At 38.6% G+C, this 16,860-nt stretch overlaps 2 protein-coding genes across 3 annotated transcripts in view; one reads left to right on the top strand and one right to left on the bottom strand.

Moving 5' to 3' along the window:
• LOC126354772 (15-hydroxyprostaglandin dehydrogenase [NAD(+)]-like) overlaps positions 1–12,796 on the bottom strand; it is a 93,347-nt gene extending 80,551 nt beyond the window's left edge. For both annotated transcript variants that reach the window (XM_050004668.1, XM_050004667.1), the window contains exons 1-2: positions 12,043–12,796; positions 11,704–11,827 (exon numbers count right to left, since the gene is read on the bottom strand). In XM_050004668.1, the coding sequence (XP_049860625.1) occupies positions 11,704–11,827; positions 12,043–12,135 (217 nt within the window). In that variant the 5' untranslated portion in view covers positions 12,136–12,796. The remainder of the gene's footprint in view (positions 1–11,703; positions 11,828–12,042) is intronic.
• A 186-nt stretch (positions 12,797–12,982) lies between these two features.
• LOC126355402 (UPF0489 protein C5orf22 homolog) overlaps positions 12,983–16,860 on the top strand; it is a 151,239-nt gene continuing 147,361 nt past the window's right edge. The window contains exon 1 of the mRNA XM_050005699.1: positions 12,983–13,073. Coding sequence (XP_049861656.1) covers positions 12,990–13,073 — 84 coding nt within the window. The 5' untranslated portion in view covers positions 12,983–12,989. The remainder of the gene's footprint in view (positions 13,074–16,860) is intronic.

The raw sequence follows: 16,860 nt of genomic DNA, 5'->3' as shown, positions 1-16,860 counted from the left end.
ACAGATGTGGAATAAAACCATAACTACTTCCCTAGACATTTCAAAATATGTCACTGTTAAGCCTTTCTACAAGGATGAGTTCACAGATGTCAATAACTACCAAACAATCTCTCATTTCACTTTCCTTTTTTGAGAAGTTAATGTACTTCCATTTTTTCACTCACCTACGTAATAATAAGATACAATGAAATGAGAAAACTCCTGGGATACCTCCTAACATTGTGTTGGACCTCCTTTTGCCTGGCATAGTGCAGCAACTTGACATTGCACAGACTCAACACATCGTTGGAAGTTTGCTGTAGAAATACTGAGCCATGCTGCCTCTACAGCCATCCATAATTGTGAAAATGTTACTGGTGCAGGATTTTGTGCACAAACTGAACTCTCGATTATGTCGCATAAATGTTCGATGGGATTCATACTGTGTGATCAGAGTGGCCAAATCATTCACTCAAACAAACTGTCCAGAATGTTCTTCAAACCAATTGCAAACAACTTTGGCCCAGTGACATGGTGCAGTGCCCTAAAAAAAAAAAAAAGTGGTTGTTTGGGGACATGCAGTCCACGGATGGCTGCAAATAGTCTCCAAGTAGATGACCATAACAATCTTCAGTCAATGATTGGTTCTGTTGGATCAGAGGACCCAGTCCATTCCATGTACACACAGTCAACATCATTATGGAGTCACCACCAGATTACACAGTACCTTGTTGACAACCTGGCTACATGGCTCCATGGGGTCTGTGCCGCACTCTAACCCTATCACCAGTTCTTGCCAACTGAAATCAGGACTATCAGACCAGGCCACAGTGTTCCAGTCATCTAGAGTCCAACCAATATAGTCACAAGCCCAAGAGTGTCACTGCAGGCAATGATGTACTATTAGCAGAGTCACTCACATCATTTACCAGCTAACATAGCCCATTAACAAACTTTGCCGCATTGTCCTGAAGGATACATTCATCATACATCCCACACTGATTCCTGCAGTTACCTCACACAGTGTTGCTTGTCCTTATCATTGAAAAACTCTATGAAAATGTCGCTGATCTCCGTCATTAAGAAAGCCATGAGCCACTGTATTGTCCTTGGTGAGAGGTAATGCCCAAAATGCGGTATCCTTGCCACATTCTTGACACTGCGGATCTCGGAATATTGAATTCCCTATCAATTTCCAAAATGGAATGTCCCATGCGTCTAGCTACAACTAAAACTCCACATTCAAAGTTTTAATTCATGTGGCCACCGTCATACTGGCAACCTTTTTACATTAAACACCTGAATACAAATGACAGCTTCGGCACAGCACTCCCTTTTATATCATGTACACACCATACTACTGTCATCTGCGTATAAGCATATCACTATCCCATGACTTTTGTCACTTCAATGTATTTAGTCAATAACAGGTTGTATATCAAAATGGCCTCTAGGATGTACACTGATCAACCAAAACATCACAACAACCTGCTTAATATCATAATGGCCTACCTTTGAAGACAATACAACAGTGATTCTAACAGCACTTATTCACCAAGTCCTTGGTAGGAATCGGGAGGTTGGTGGCATCAGATGTTTATGCACAAGACACACAATTCCCATATATTACCAGCCAGTGGCCTATTGGTGTGGCACTGGTGCCCAACAGTGGACTAGATATTTTCCATCGGATTCAAATTAGATGAATTTAGTGGTGAAGACATCAACAAGAGCTCGCTCTCATGCTCCAAGAACCACTGAAGTAGGATTACTGCCTTATGACAACTGTCACCCTGCTAGAAGATGGTACCACTGTTAAGGAAGAGATCAAGTGTGAGGGGACACCGGTGGTTACAGTAATGTCCATGTAGTTCACAGTTGTTAAGGTCCCTTCAATTACCACTACATTTCCCATTGTAGGCCATGCGAAGTTTCTTCATTGCATAATATGACCTCCACTGCTCTGTGTCCATGTGGCAATGCAAGTTTTGAGTATATGTTCACTTGGATGAATGCATATCTGGACACATTCAAGATCATGATCTAACAGGAAGCATGATTAATCTGTCTAGGTGACTTCTTTCAATTAATCTATACTCCAGTCTCTATGATCCAATGCTCACTGCAGTCTTAACTGATGATGTTGGATCAATATAAGAATTGCTACAAAAAGAGAGAGTGCTTGAGAGCTAGTGTAAATCCTGTTTTCTATTTTGTGTTTCTGTGCTCCATACACTGATCTGCTATAGGTGAGTAGTTGCCTTTCCTTAACTTTACATATTGCTCCATCCATGAATTTCCATCACTGTTATCGCAAGAGCTACATTTTTAAGATATACAAGCATAGTACCCATGATTTAATCTAATCTCCTATTAATCCCTTTCCCACCCCATCCTTCTTGCTGTCCATCTCCTCTTCTCACTTCTGACAATTCCTTCTTTTCCCTTTTCGTTTACCACCTCCTCCTCTTCCTCCCCCTATCTGTTTTCATCTCCTCCTACTCCCTTCTCTTTCCAAATTACCAACTCCACCCCAATAGATGGTTGCTGGTTCTTATCCCCACAGTATTTCTTTCCACATAGTAATCAAACAATGGAAAATCCAGGACAGAATGTAATTGTGCCTATCTGCGACTCAGCATCTCAGATATATGACGAGTAGCAACTTTCCAGATAGTAAGTATTATGCGTGCCAAGTTTTGATGAAATTGGTCCAGATGTTGAGGAGGAGCTTTTTACCCATGGCTTTGCCACCATAGTTGTCTATGTGAAGACTGTCTACAAAGTGTATTGTGAGTACAGTTAGTAGTAAACAAGTAACAAATTAAAACACCACAACTGATGCGGCAGTTTTATTGCATGAACAGTGAAAATGTTTTCCATTTCATGATTTTTTGGGAGGAGGGGGGCGCTGTCAGCAAGAAAGAGTTTTTTTTTAAAGTATGAAATGATGTGCAAAATTTGTCGCAAGTCACTAAGTTCTCTCATCATCAAATACTTGATGAATAAATTCTGGGTATTTGCATATCGTGGGCTGCACTTCTTGTCACCTACACCCCTTTGGTGGGTAAATGGTCCTTACCCACACACTGATTCTTTCCAGACAGTAAGTGATATGGGTACCGAATATGGTTGAAACTGATCCAGTGATATAGGAGTAGATGTGGTACATATGTACATGCGTACATTTTTTATAGTACATATGGGTATATCAGTCTGCACACATTTGGTACACTTCCGATTCAACAACTGAAATGTAGTTAAGTTACAATAAACCTCAGAAGGCTGACACTGCTTCTGGAGAAACTGCAATGGGAATACCATAGTACCTAACTATAGGGCAGTTAAGAGTTCATATTTCATATTAACAATACAGCATTTCATTTTAGTCAGGCATTTGAATCAATTACTTTTGCAGATGATACACATATTGCCACTTCATAAAGAGAGGAAACAAATAGTGATATTTTGTGAAAGTTATTAACTGGCTTTGCAAATATGAGGTAGCATCAAACTTGGGGGTGGAGTGGACAATACAGTTCATCTGCACAGATTTTATCAACCATATATAATAAATGAAGCATGAAGTTCCAAGTTACTGTCTATAATTGTTGATGAAAACACATTATACATACATCTTGTGAGTCCAAAAAGTTATGAGACTGTAAAAAAATAGAGTAAGATTAAGATGGTAGTTTTAACACTTCAGATGTTCTTCATCATCGTCCACCTTCCCTCCCTCCCCCCCGCCCCCCCAACCCCCACCGCATCCCCCAACTCACCCTGTTCATACAACCATGTGAAACAGTCAGAAAAGTCCTCTTTTGGAATGGTGATCAACTCTTGCATCACATTTGCACCTGCTTTGGTCTTTGTGAACCATTAAAGAGTCATTCCACACTTCGTTGTTTTGTGGTAGGTTTGTATTTGTAACGAAGTCTCATCACCTATGATGATTCTTTTCCAGAAAAGAATGTCTGCATTTTCATTTGAATAAAATCACAGCAGGCATCCCAGCACTGTCAGTTCTGTTCAGAACTCTCAAGATAGGCGCGACAAACTTGACACTCATTTCTCTCTTCTTCAAAGCATTCTGGAGAATACCTTGAATACTTGATTTGGTGATGCACAAAGCTTGTTGCTCCACTGAGATTACTGTCAAAATATTGATGATACACTGGTTGCACATCTGTTAGTCAACACTTAGGCAGTAAAGCCTGAGCATAACTCTGGTCACAATGGTGTGTTCAGAAGCCCGTAACCAAGTGTATCTCGGCCCACAATTTTCAAAGCAGGAGACGCCTGTCACTCAAAAACTGGGCTCATCTCACTACCTGGCCCATGACAGATGCTGCCTTTTTGTTGTCAATTTCTAGAGCAACATTGTAAGAAACAGTGGTGAACATGAGCTGTCATCACAACTGACTGAGCCAATGCATACTTGCACTGTCCCGAGTTTGATGCATATACTCATTACATTTTGCTATGACACTGTTACAAATGTCAAATTTGTTGAATGATAAAGAAAATTTTCAAAACTAATGGGGAAGTATTCAATCATTTTGGATTGGAGGGAGAAATATTCGATTGATAAGAGTTTGACAAAGATTCATATTGAGGCAAATGTCAATCTGCTTTAGAATTTTAATCGCTGCTTTTGTTGCTACAGACACTGCTGGTATAATTAGTTTAGTTTTGTTTTATTTGCCTTCATCTCATCTTTTTTACTGATGAATCTCGTGACAAAGCATCATCCAACATGTGATTCCAAGATATGTCTGAAGAAGATGAAACAATTTACTGGCAAAACAAATAGGAAAAAAAAGAACAAGTATTGTCATGATTGCAACACAACTCTCTGCAAACAGAATACTTCAGTCTTCTAAATGTGAAAGCAAATTACACATGAATTTCCTCAAGAACTCCTCACACTTCTTTGTAAGAATAATTTTACTTTCTGCCATCATTATTACAAATTTTTTACCGTGTCAAAGAACTACAGTAAATATGAAAAATAAACCTTAAGCATGGTCTATTTTAATATGTATTAATCTTTAAGATACATCCCCATAAATGTGCCTATAATATCCCCCCCCCCCCCTTACTTTTCTTGCTCAAAATTGTTTCAGTGTATATGCGCCATCATCAGCTGGCATATAAGCTTGCAATCAAGATTATCAATTAAACCACCTAGTCAAATAACTGCTAAAACACTTAGAGTAATTAACTTTGAATTGCGTATAAATTGGTAAGTTAACATATTTCCATTCACTGACATCCTTCGGGTGGAGAAATGTAGGGTCCCCCTGAATAGGTCAGGCATGCACTACACGCCGGAAGCGGCTACGAGGGTAGCGGAGTACGTGTGGAGTGCACATGGGGTTTTTTTAGGTTAGAGAATACCCTCCCTAGGCCCGACAAGACGCCTCCTGAGACGCGGCAAGGTAGGAGTAGGCAAAATGCAACGGGGAATAAAAATATTAATCTGCTAATAGTAAACTGCAGGAGCGTCTATAGAAAGGTCCCAGAACTGCTCTCATTAATAAACGGTCACAACACCCATATAGTACTAGGAACAGAAAGTTGGCTGAAACCAGACGTAAACAGTAATGAAATCCTAAACTCGGATTGGAATGTATACCGCAGAGATAGGCTGGACAGTGAAGGGGGAGGCGTGTTTATAGCGATAAGAAGTGCAATAGTATCAAAGGAAATTGACGGAGATTCGAATTGTGAAATGATTTGGGTGAAGGTCACGGTTAAAGCAGGCTCAGACATGGTAATTGGATGTCTCTATAGGCCCCCGGGCTCAGCAGCTGTTGTGGCTCAGCACCTGAAGAATAATTTGGAAAATATTTCAAGTAGATTTCCCCACCATGTTATAGTTCTGGCTGGAGATTTTAATTTGCCGGATATAGACTGGGAGACTCAAACGTTCATAACGAGTGGCAGGGACAAAGAATCCAGTGAAATATTTTTAAGTGCTTTATCTGAAAACTACCTTGAGCAGTTAAACAGAAAACCGACTCATGGCGATAACATATTAGACCTTCTGGTGACAAACAGACCCGAACTATTTGAATCAGTAAATGCAGAACAGGGAATCAGCGATCATAAAGCGGTTACTGCATCGATGATTTCAGCCGTAAATAGAAATATTAAAAAAGGTAGGAAGATTTTTCTGTTTAGCAAAAGTGACAAAAAGCAGATTACAGAGTACCTGACGGCTCAACACAAAAGTTTTGTCTCAAGTGCACATAGTGTTGAGGATCAGTGGACAAAGTTCAAAACCATGGTACAATATGCGTTAGATGAGTATGTGCCAAGCAAGATCGTAAGAGATGGGAAAGAGCCACCGTGGTACAACAACCGAGTTAGAAAACTGCTGCGGAAGCAAAGGGAACTTCACAGCAAACATAAACATAGCCAAAGCCTTGCAGACAAACAAAAATTACGCGAAGCGAAATGCAGTGTGACGAGGGCTATGCGAGAGGCTTTCAATGAATTCGAAAGTAAAGTTCTATGTACTGACTTGGCAGAAAATCCTAAGAAATTTTGGTCCTATGTCAAAGCGGTAGGTGGATCAAAACAAAATGTCCAGACACTCTGAGACCAAAATGGTACTGAAACAGAGGATGACAGACTAAAGGCCGAAATACTAAATGTCTTCTTCCAAAGCTGTTTTACAGAGGAAGACTGCACTGTAGTTCCTTCTCTAGATTGTCGCACAGATGACAAAATGGTAGATATCGAAATAGACAACAGAGGGACAGAGAAACAATTAAAATCGCGCAAAAGAGGAAAGGCTGCTGGACCTGATGGGATACCAGTTCAATTTTACACAGAGTACGCGGAGGAACTTGCCCCCCTTCTTGCAGCGGTGTACCGTAGGTCTCTAGAAGAGCATAGCGTTCCAAAGGATTGGAAAAGGGCACAGGTCATCCCCGTTTTCAAGAAGGGACGTCGAACAGATGTGCAGAACTATAGACCTATATCTCTAACGTCGATCAGTTGTAGAATTTTTGAACACGTATTATGTTCGAGTATAATGTCTTTTCTGGAGACTAGAAATCTACTCTGTAGGAATCAGCATGGGTTTCGAAAAAGACGGTCGTGTGAAACCCAGCTCGCGCTATTCGTCCACGAGACTCAGAGGGCCTTAGACACGGGTTCACAGATAGATGCCGTGTTTCTTGACTTCCGCAAGGCGTTTGACACAGTTCCCCACAGTCGTTTAATGAACAAAGTAAGAGCATACGGACTGTCAGATCAATTGTGTGATTGGATTGAGGAGTTCCTAGATGACAGAACGCAGCATGTCATTCTCAATCGAGAGAAGTCTTCCGAAGTAAGAGTGATTTCAGGTGTGCCGCAGGGGAGTGTCATAGGACCGTTGCTATTCACAATATACATAAATGACCTGGTGGGTGACATCGGAAGTTCACTGAGGCTTTTTGCAGATGATGCTGTCGTGTATCAAGAGGTTGTAACAATGGAAAATTGTACTGAAATGCAGGAGGATCTGCAGCGAATTGACGCATGGTGCACGGAATGGCAATTGAATCTCAAAATAGACAAGTGTAATGTGATGCGAATACATAGAAAGATAGGTCCCTTATCATTTAGCTACAAAATAGCAGGTCAGCAACTGGAAGCAGTTAATTCCATAAATTATCTGGGAGTACTCATTAGGAGTGATTTAAAATGGAATGATCATATAAAGTTGATCGGCGGTAAAACAGATGCCAGACTGAGATTCATTGGAAGAATCCTAAGGAAATGCAATCCGACAACAAAGGAAGTAGGTTACAGTACGCTTGTTCGCCCAATGCTTGAATACTGCTCAGCAGTGTGGGATCCGCACCAGGTAGGGTTGATAGAAGAGATAGAGAGGATCCAACGGAGAGCAGCGCGCTTCGTTACAGGATCATTTAGTAATCGCGAAAGCATTACGGAGATGATAGGTAAACTCCAGTGGAAGACTCTGCAGGAGAGATGCTCAGTAGCTCGGTACGGGCTATTGTTAAAGTTTCGAGAACATACCTTCACCGAAGAGTCAAGCAGTATATTGCTCCCTCCTACGTATATCTCGCGAAGAGACCATGAGGATAAAATCGGAGAGATTAGAGCCCACACAGAAGCACACCGACAATCCTTCTTTCCACGTACAATACGAGACTGGAATAGAAGGGAGAACCGATAGAGGTACTCAGGGTACCCTCCGCCACACATCGTCAGGTGGCTTGCGGAGTATGGATGTAGATAACATTAAGGAGTACTCCTCCATTATGCAAAAAGTATTCACTGCACAAAAGAAAATAGTGAGAGAGTAATAATGATCTTTACAAATGCACTGTTGCCATTTAGTGAACCTACCTCAATCATGGGTCAGTACAATAATCTGTTACAAAGCTACAGCATTTAGCCACAGAAGTAAAATGTTAGTAAGAAAAAGTGTTTTCATATGTAAATTAAAAGTTTCTTTCCTGAACTATTTTACTTCTGGCACTGGAGAATTCTTGATCAGTAATACATTGTCAGATACGAATTGACAGTGCATATTTTTAATTTAAAGGTCTTTATTGCAAAGTTTCTTGAACAGAATTACCGGTTCAACAATACAACAGCCACCTTCAGAATCTCTCATTCTGCTGCACTGCAACAAGTAATGACGTGTAAAAAAATTGTCAAAACTCATTATTTTACAGGGTTCTAACTTAGCGCAGTGGAGTGCAGTAGAATTACAGATTTGGAAGATGGCTATTGTACAGCCAAAACTTAATTCTCTTCAAAAAATTCAAGACAACTGCATAAAAATTATATGCATCATATGATTGCCCTCCAAATTATCATTATGTATCTAATTCCACAATTGTACACATTTAAGTGAAAACTTATGTTGTGCTCCACCACCTCACCTCCATTTCTAGTTCTTTTTGTGTGGTATCACCCAGCGTAAGGAGGGAGGGAGGGAGGGAGGGAGGGAGGGGGGGGAGGGGGGGGGGGAATTGTTAGGCACCTAGAAAAGGAAATGAGCTGAAACTTCACAGGTTGATAGGGTATGCGATTTTATTTTAGTGATTACAATATCGAGTTAAACGAGTAATTACTTGCACAGGCCTGTTTCAAAAATGTTCAATATCCCCATATAGTGCTATTTAGTATGGGTCCCTTGTACTGGAGCAATATTCGTAGATGGGATGCACACATTTTGTAAGCTGTCTCTTGGTTGATTGTCTTCATTTTCCCTGTATCCTGCTAATGAAATGAACTTCAGATGATGTTTGGTGTTTAATAGTGTTTCAGTTTTATCACGACACACAATAATGACTTGAAAAATTATGTAATACATGCACCAAAGGAAGTGAGTGTGCTGGCAGGACATGCTACTGAGACTACTGGTGATTAAATTGGTCCTGGAAGAGAGATGGAGGAGGGAAAATTGAGTCACACACACACACACACACACACACACACACACACACACACACACACACACACACACACACACAGGATATGCACCACAGACCAAACCAGTGGCAGTAAAGGAAGGATGGTGCCAACAAATAATGTACATGGCATTCAAAGATAGGTTTTCTAGTATGGAAAGTTGACAGAACACATCTCCTGAACTTCCCTGATATGACACACCACTTTTGCAAGAAATACAAAGGAGGAACACATTGCACAAACTATTAGATTATAAAACTGTTCTTATCAACCCAATTTTATTGTTTTGTAATTAACACTTGCAAATTTTTGTCACAGTTCCAGTAATGAATGAAAGGTCAAATATTACATTTCAGCTGAAGCATACTTTTGTTGAAATCCACCCTGAGAATGCAGCATCTTTCAACACCTCATGTGGCATTTTCAACGCCTAAACAACAACAGTGGTTTTTATTTTTAAGTCAACAAAACATATATTAAATATTGATGTACTAGTTGTATAACATATCTGTGGTTGCAAATGCAAAAAAAAACCACATAAATATCATTGTTCTTTCATGCAAACATCACAGAATCAAAAACATTTACATTTAGTCCTTAAATAATCACTACTTAAGACCATAATTTCACAATCGAACTTGCCCTGTAAAACAGCTTAATCATCATCACATTCAGAAAATTTGTCCAGTGTAACTTTTCTTGCAACCTCCAATTTAATTCTTTGTTTATTTTCCAGATTTGATTTTCTTCGGCCCCACTCGTTTTTCTCGCTTACCAATGATTTTCTTCTTTCTTCTGCCAGTTTTGGCTTTTGCAAATGCCTTTGGAAAAGGACTGATGTCTTCACCTAGGTCTCATTTACTTGTGCTTGATTGCAGTCCTTTGTTTTTAATGTTGTTGGCCTAAGACTACACACCAACACTGCTGGATTTTGTTTGCTTGTGCTAGGTATTCAGTTGTGCAGTTTACTTCCGGAGGCAAGAAACCTACTAATACATCCATGGTGTATGTTCAGTCTTATATGAAAGTAACTGAATGAGTATCGTATCCCTAATATAAAATATATATCTGTCTGATGTTTCCTTTTATTAACAGCTGTTGCTCTTGGGTTTCAGGTTTCCATAAGGGAAGCAGATAACATCTCTGACTGAGTCAAATTTGTTATTTTGTTTGTGTCCTTAATACTATGTATGCTAGAACCCCTTAGTTTTGCATTTTGTATGCAAGATATATTTGTCAGTGAATAGTTAATATTTCTAACTTTTAATAATGTAAGTGTAACATTTAAATTCCTCATCTTTGAAAACTTTTATACCATGAGTGAAGCTGGTGCTTGATTACTGTCACCCAGTGTAATATTACCTGCATTCATGTTTCTCACCCTATCAAATGCACTACACTAGACATCCCAAATAGATCTACAGCAGTTTTAAGAGACATCCCATATTTTACTGCTTTCATGGCTTTTGTGATTTATTCCTCACTCACTTCTGATTTAATACAAGTCTCTCTATAATTTCATAAGATATTACCCAAATCAATGGGAAAGCAACTTACTTTGGACGTATTATTCCACATAGTTATATATTACTGCCCAAATAAATTATTTTGATGGGCTGCAGGTACACTTCGAGAGGGTTGAAATCTAGGCCTACAGGTTTATTAAAATCTTCCCCAAGTGCAGCCATCAAGATTAATGCAGCGTTGCACTTACTTTACAAAAAGTGTTTCAAGTAGTGTAAGGAATTTCAAATACAGCAGCTCCCAATAAATGGGGAGGACGAATATGATGTGCCTCAGTTACCTTGGTGTACAAAAATTGTGCTATTCAAAAACTCTGTACTTTTCACAGCATCACACCATGTTTATGTAACAGTACAGCACAGTCAGCAACTGTTTGAATAAGGAACTGTCAACCAATTACACAGAGGTTGCAGTGGTGAGTAATTAAAATTGATTAACGGTGCACGTATTTTAAATGTGGCACCATACCCTCCCTAACCCCTACTAGTTAGTCTAGTCTTTAAAATTGTGGCACAGGCTCATTTTGTCTACTTCGAAAACGAGAAAAATGTTTTGCTGGCGCTCTTTGTATTTAACTCACTCGCGAAAAGGACGGATTTTAAATTTGACATAAGTAAAAAATGATTATGATAAGGTAGCTTCTACACTACTAGGCTCATTTTATCACAAGCAGAACCGTAAATATTGAAGTATTTATTTGTTAAGCATGCAAAAACGTCGAGCGATCGCAATGCTCAAAATGTAGCAAACCTTCGTATTGGGGGTAATCCGTGACATCACACTGACAAAACAGCACTTTGTCTTTGCCATATTTTTCTTCCAACCGTTGAACAAGCTGCTCCCCTGCCTCAGCATTTATATCGCATATAGAAACCTGTAACATTGGTGTTTTGTTAATCTTTGTATCATGGCGTTCCTCCACACTATCATTACAGTATGGAATTCTATCTCAAGTATCGAAATGCTGATACAGCAATATTACGGTCTACGAGTCGTCGGTTACACTACACGCTAAATGTAGAAATTTATTCTTCTTGCAAAAATACATCAACAAAATCGAAGCAGGTCCCAATTTACGCAATTCATTACCTTCACCCCATGTTTCAGCAACTCTTCGCAGTAAGCGCGACCTATTCCTGCAGCTCCTCCTGTTACTAGAGCTACTTTCCCTTTCAAATCCATGTCAATATTCTACCAACTACAGAGACACTAATATATGTACATATTTTGACAGAGTACCGGTGTTTCATCTGACAGAACTCGTCAAAGCCTTTCACTGCCAAGATATTTCACGCTACGATGACGCTACAAAGATGGATTGGACGAGATATTTGACATACTACACCTTGACCGTAGCCAAAAAATAACATTATCACTCATGTCGCATTAGTTACACTGGAACATTTTCTACAATTGAGTGTATCAAGAACTCTTGCAGTATCTTGCAAAATTCTACTAATCAATCAGCAAAACAACAAAGGAAAATGAAGAAAACTGTTTTGAAACTGTATGTGATAATTTTATTCCTACGAAAGAAATATAATTTGATTAGTGATCATCTATATTTTTTCCCCACCGCTTCAAATTCGTAAGTAAAAAAAATGTTAAAAATAAACGAAATAGCAAACGTTGACTTTTTTATGAACCGCTGTCAGACATTACGATTTATGCATCCGTTTGCATCGTCATCGTACTTTTTTACTCCATACTTAGTCACACTAATGTCAATTACTTCAACAGCGTTTGCCGTACTACGTCTTCCTCATTTCTGGTGAAATGTGCAGATGTCGAGGTGAATGAGAATAATCGATACAATCGCCAAAACATCGACGCCTTACATAAGGGAACAGTCATATATCCTACAACACACATTCAATACAGTTAGTTCGCGTTCGTACAAGCAGAAAGGGTTTAGTCTTGTTTGTGAAGATCGCATCCGATTCGCGCTTGTAGTTCGGCAACGAAACATCGATACACTCCATAATCGATACCTTGAGGCTTGAACTATTCAAGAAGTTCCTGTGAGTGTCTACGAGATGGCATCAACCGCATCAGAAACTGTTGCGATTTACAAAAAATTTAAAGAATTACCCATATTCGTAACAGAAAACCATAATGAGGTATGTGGAAATGTGAAACTAAATATTAAAAATATCGAATTCCATCCCAAATTCACTTGACAAGAAATATTCAAAGACATTATTTTGTAACCACGTGTTGCTCAGCGACATGTAAATAAGATTTCGTAATGATCATTAACCAGTGACAATGGCGTTGATCTGTATGGCGCATGTGTGCGGATGCATCGAACGATTTATGTTATGGAAAATGAATTATGGGGCTACTGAATAGATATGTGACCTAGCTGACAGCATAATCACGCTGAGATTTGCGTAATTGATGTGGGTTATCTGTTGTCAACAGAAAAGTGCACAACTTCATAACAATGTGGCTGATCATTGAATGTAGGTGATTCATTAAATTTGATACGGAATTTCAGGTGATGACCGGCGTAATTTTATTGAAGCAACCTGTTTACATACTGGTGTCGTGCAGATTATTTATGTACAAAAAACATCAAACGTGGCGAAATAGGCAAAGTAATTCTTAATACTTATCTCTGTTTGTATTTCACGCAGACACTATATAAATCTATGCAGAGATGTTTATTGAATGTATGTAGTGTGAGGAGGGATTGAAAGAGTCGTTCGAAATGTGAAGACCAAGAGTGATTGGAGCTCTAGTCAATGCAAATGCCTAGAGTGACAAGTGTGTGTGTGTGTCGAGGCTATGCTATGTACCAACCGCTTACAAATCTTTAAAAAAAAAAAATGGGGAAAAAAAGGCTGCTGTGATTGACATGATGTAATTTGGTTTAATTTATGCATAATGAGTCACCTCCCTTACACCTTCCCTCGCTACCTCGACCCCACTCCTTAAAAGTCTGACTGCAGCTTAATATTAGTGCTGGAAATTATATTTTCTGGGAGTAATTATACTACTGTGGCATGCATTTAAAAGAAATGCAAACTTCTGAAAGCGATACGTGCATATAAAGACCAAGTTTCTTAATGGAAACTTGGCCCAATGGTTGGGTGTTAATGTGTTTTTAAGTAAACTGAAGTGTGACTGTCATTGGCTTCAGTCAAATTATTTCCAACATTCAGAAATTAAATAGCAATAGTACGTTTGGTAATTTGCTCAGATGTTGGTCGTATTAAATACCGAAAGTTTTGACCTCAACATTTCTAATAAAAGTGGCTCATTAACATAATATTTTGTTCTGTTGATTAGAAAAAACTTCACTAGTTGTCAGGTGAAAAAAAAAGAAGAAATTAGTAAGTGTAAACTTGTAGTGAAGGAAAGGAAATTGCACTTTCAAAGGTATAAGAAACAGACAGTGGAGCACTGTGGTTTAATATTTAAGTGATTTCATTTGTTGACTTATTCATCCTTTGGTACCAGTAAACCCGTAATGACGTGCAAGCAATTTATCCCTTTCCTGTATATGATGAGACCCTTGTTACACACAACAAGGATGTCAAATGCAGTGGACATAACCTCATAAGCCACCCACAAATTGAATATAGTCATTATCAGTGATTGTGTAAGCTAAGTATCAGTACTGTTTAGGATTGATATCAATTAGGCAGTTTACTATAACTGATAAACAGAACAGTGTTGTGTAATAATGTGAGGAAGCTAGTCTTAAGAAAATATTATCTGTGAGATTGTGAAACAAAATTACTCTTTATGTTAGTTGTGCTTATGTGCCTTTCTATGCTTGCACTACCATTGCTTGGAATTTTCCCAATGAATCTGTTACCCTTCTGTCCAGGTAACCAATAATCTTGTTTGTTCCCTCTTCTTATTGCTTTGTTAGTACATTGTACGTAGATAGCTATGTAATTGAAGATTCTAAGATAGGTGGTGGTTCACTTCAGCAATCATTTTTTGAGTATGTCTAAGAGTACCATTAATTAGTTTGTTGAATGGTGATTTTAAAATCAATAAATAGTAATGTGGTGCTAAAAAGTTTAATGACACAGAAAATGGTTTGCTTTGAGCTTTTATATCTAGAACAGCAATTGCAGGGTATAGACACAAAAAATTATAAATGGTGGTACATGGACTGTTTGTCCACAGTAAGTTGACCCTTCACATGGTGGCTGTCGGGAACAGCAGGAGGCATCCCTTGCCCCTGCATTGGGACTCCTGTGTACAGTAATACATTGTAGCTAATGGCTGCAGCAAGATATTAAAGCATTTGAAACAAACTCCTCTTTGATCCACCAAGAAATGAGACTTCAAAAATTAAGAAGGGATGGCACTTGTTATAATTATATTTTGTTAATTTTTCTGTAGTCTTGTCCTGCTGTGCTTTTTCTCAGTCACTAGCTTGTGTCTCTTTTACACATAATTCATGTTGGACACTTTCAAGTGAGATGTTCCTCTTATTTCTGAGATCAGTTTTCTTATAAGTGAATCAAATATTTGAAGTAAAACATGTAAGCAAAAATATGTATTTTTGCACACTGCAAGACAGGTGGGATAATCAGAAAAGAATGTAGCGGATTACAGGAACAAAGAAAGATATGCCATTTCTATTGGAACTGAGGATGCTGTTCAATTTATATAGTAATATGATGAAGATACATTACAGTTTAACATCTTGGCACAGAGGTTATGTAATATTCCAATATTCATATTTTTATTTAATTCTTTTTTGTTACCACTTTTATCATTGTCTGAAAATCTGCTATTAAATACATTCGTAACTGCTTTCCCAGGTTAAAGTAATGGCATTTATTTTCTCCTAGAGCACCAGTATTTGTTGGTGAAACTATAGTAGGAAATTAAAACCATATTGTGTTAGGGACTTACAAATATGAAAGGAAATCTACATGATGCTGAGAACCTCACTGGTGAACACTCACTACACCAGTATTCCCTGAAATGCTGAAAAACTAAGAGACATACACTTCTGAGTATGGCTTATCCCACAAAAATTTACTTACAAAGTTTCAATAACCAGTTTTAAATGTAAAATTTAGAAATTTACTTCCGGCATTCTACTTACCATCCCTAGAGGCAACAAAGACAAGATTAGACTCATTACAGTGTGCACAACAGCATTAAAGCAATCTTTCTTCCTATGCTTATTATGTGATGAGAATGTGAAGCAGCCTACCGCGATATTTTGTTTTATTTTCTCTGGATGGACCCCACAGACTCAATAACCCCCATTGTTGAGTACCTTCTGATATTCACTTAACTCAGTTTTGCAGAGTATAGCCTTGGTTTATGAGACTTTACACGTATGGGTAGTACAAATATTATTCTGCCATACCAGCATAGACAAAAATTGGAAACAGAATGACAGTGAATGTAAATGTTGCATTATAGTAATTGCAATCTTAAAAGTTTTGCCTTTATAACTAGAGATAATAAGTGTCAAAATTTATTGTTGAATCTCCTGAACATTTCATTTGGTTAGATTTTTCTATGCATTGCAAATGGGACCCAGAGTTCCTGTGGCTGATATTCCTGTCGGTTTTTGCCTTGCAGTTACACTGCATAACTGCAATATCCAGTGTGATGAGGCTTTCTGCCTGAGTTGTATTACTCTCGTGGCTTACACTAACTGAAATGCCTTATGTTAGCAAGAGTAGATAAATTTTTCAGTAGTGTGTCCATCACAAGTACTGACTGTTTCATATTCAAGTAGACAAAATTTACTGATTCATCAGCCAATGGAAGGGATTTGTCCTGAGTATGGAGGAGGACAGTTGTGAGCATAGGAAAAAACTTAGGCTACTAATCCTATTCCAAATTGGAAGAAACATTAATGTGTGGTACAGCAACAACTGTCCTCTGTATCTGCCTTTGATGTAGATCTATGTAGAA

The sequence above is a fragment of the Schistocerca gregaria genome, chromosome 3, assembly GCF_023897955.1.
Source record: "Schistocerca gregaria isolate iqSchGreg1 chromosome 3, iqSchGreg1.2, whole genome shotgun sequence".
NCBI lineage: Eukaryota > Metazoa > Arthropoda > Insecta > Orthoptera > Acrididae > Schistocerca > Schistocerca gregaria.
Note: the sequence above shows the minus strand (reverse complement) of the source record. Positions and strands in the feature narration are given on the sequence as shown.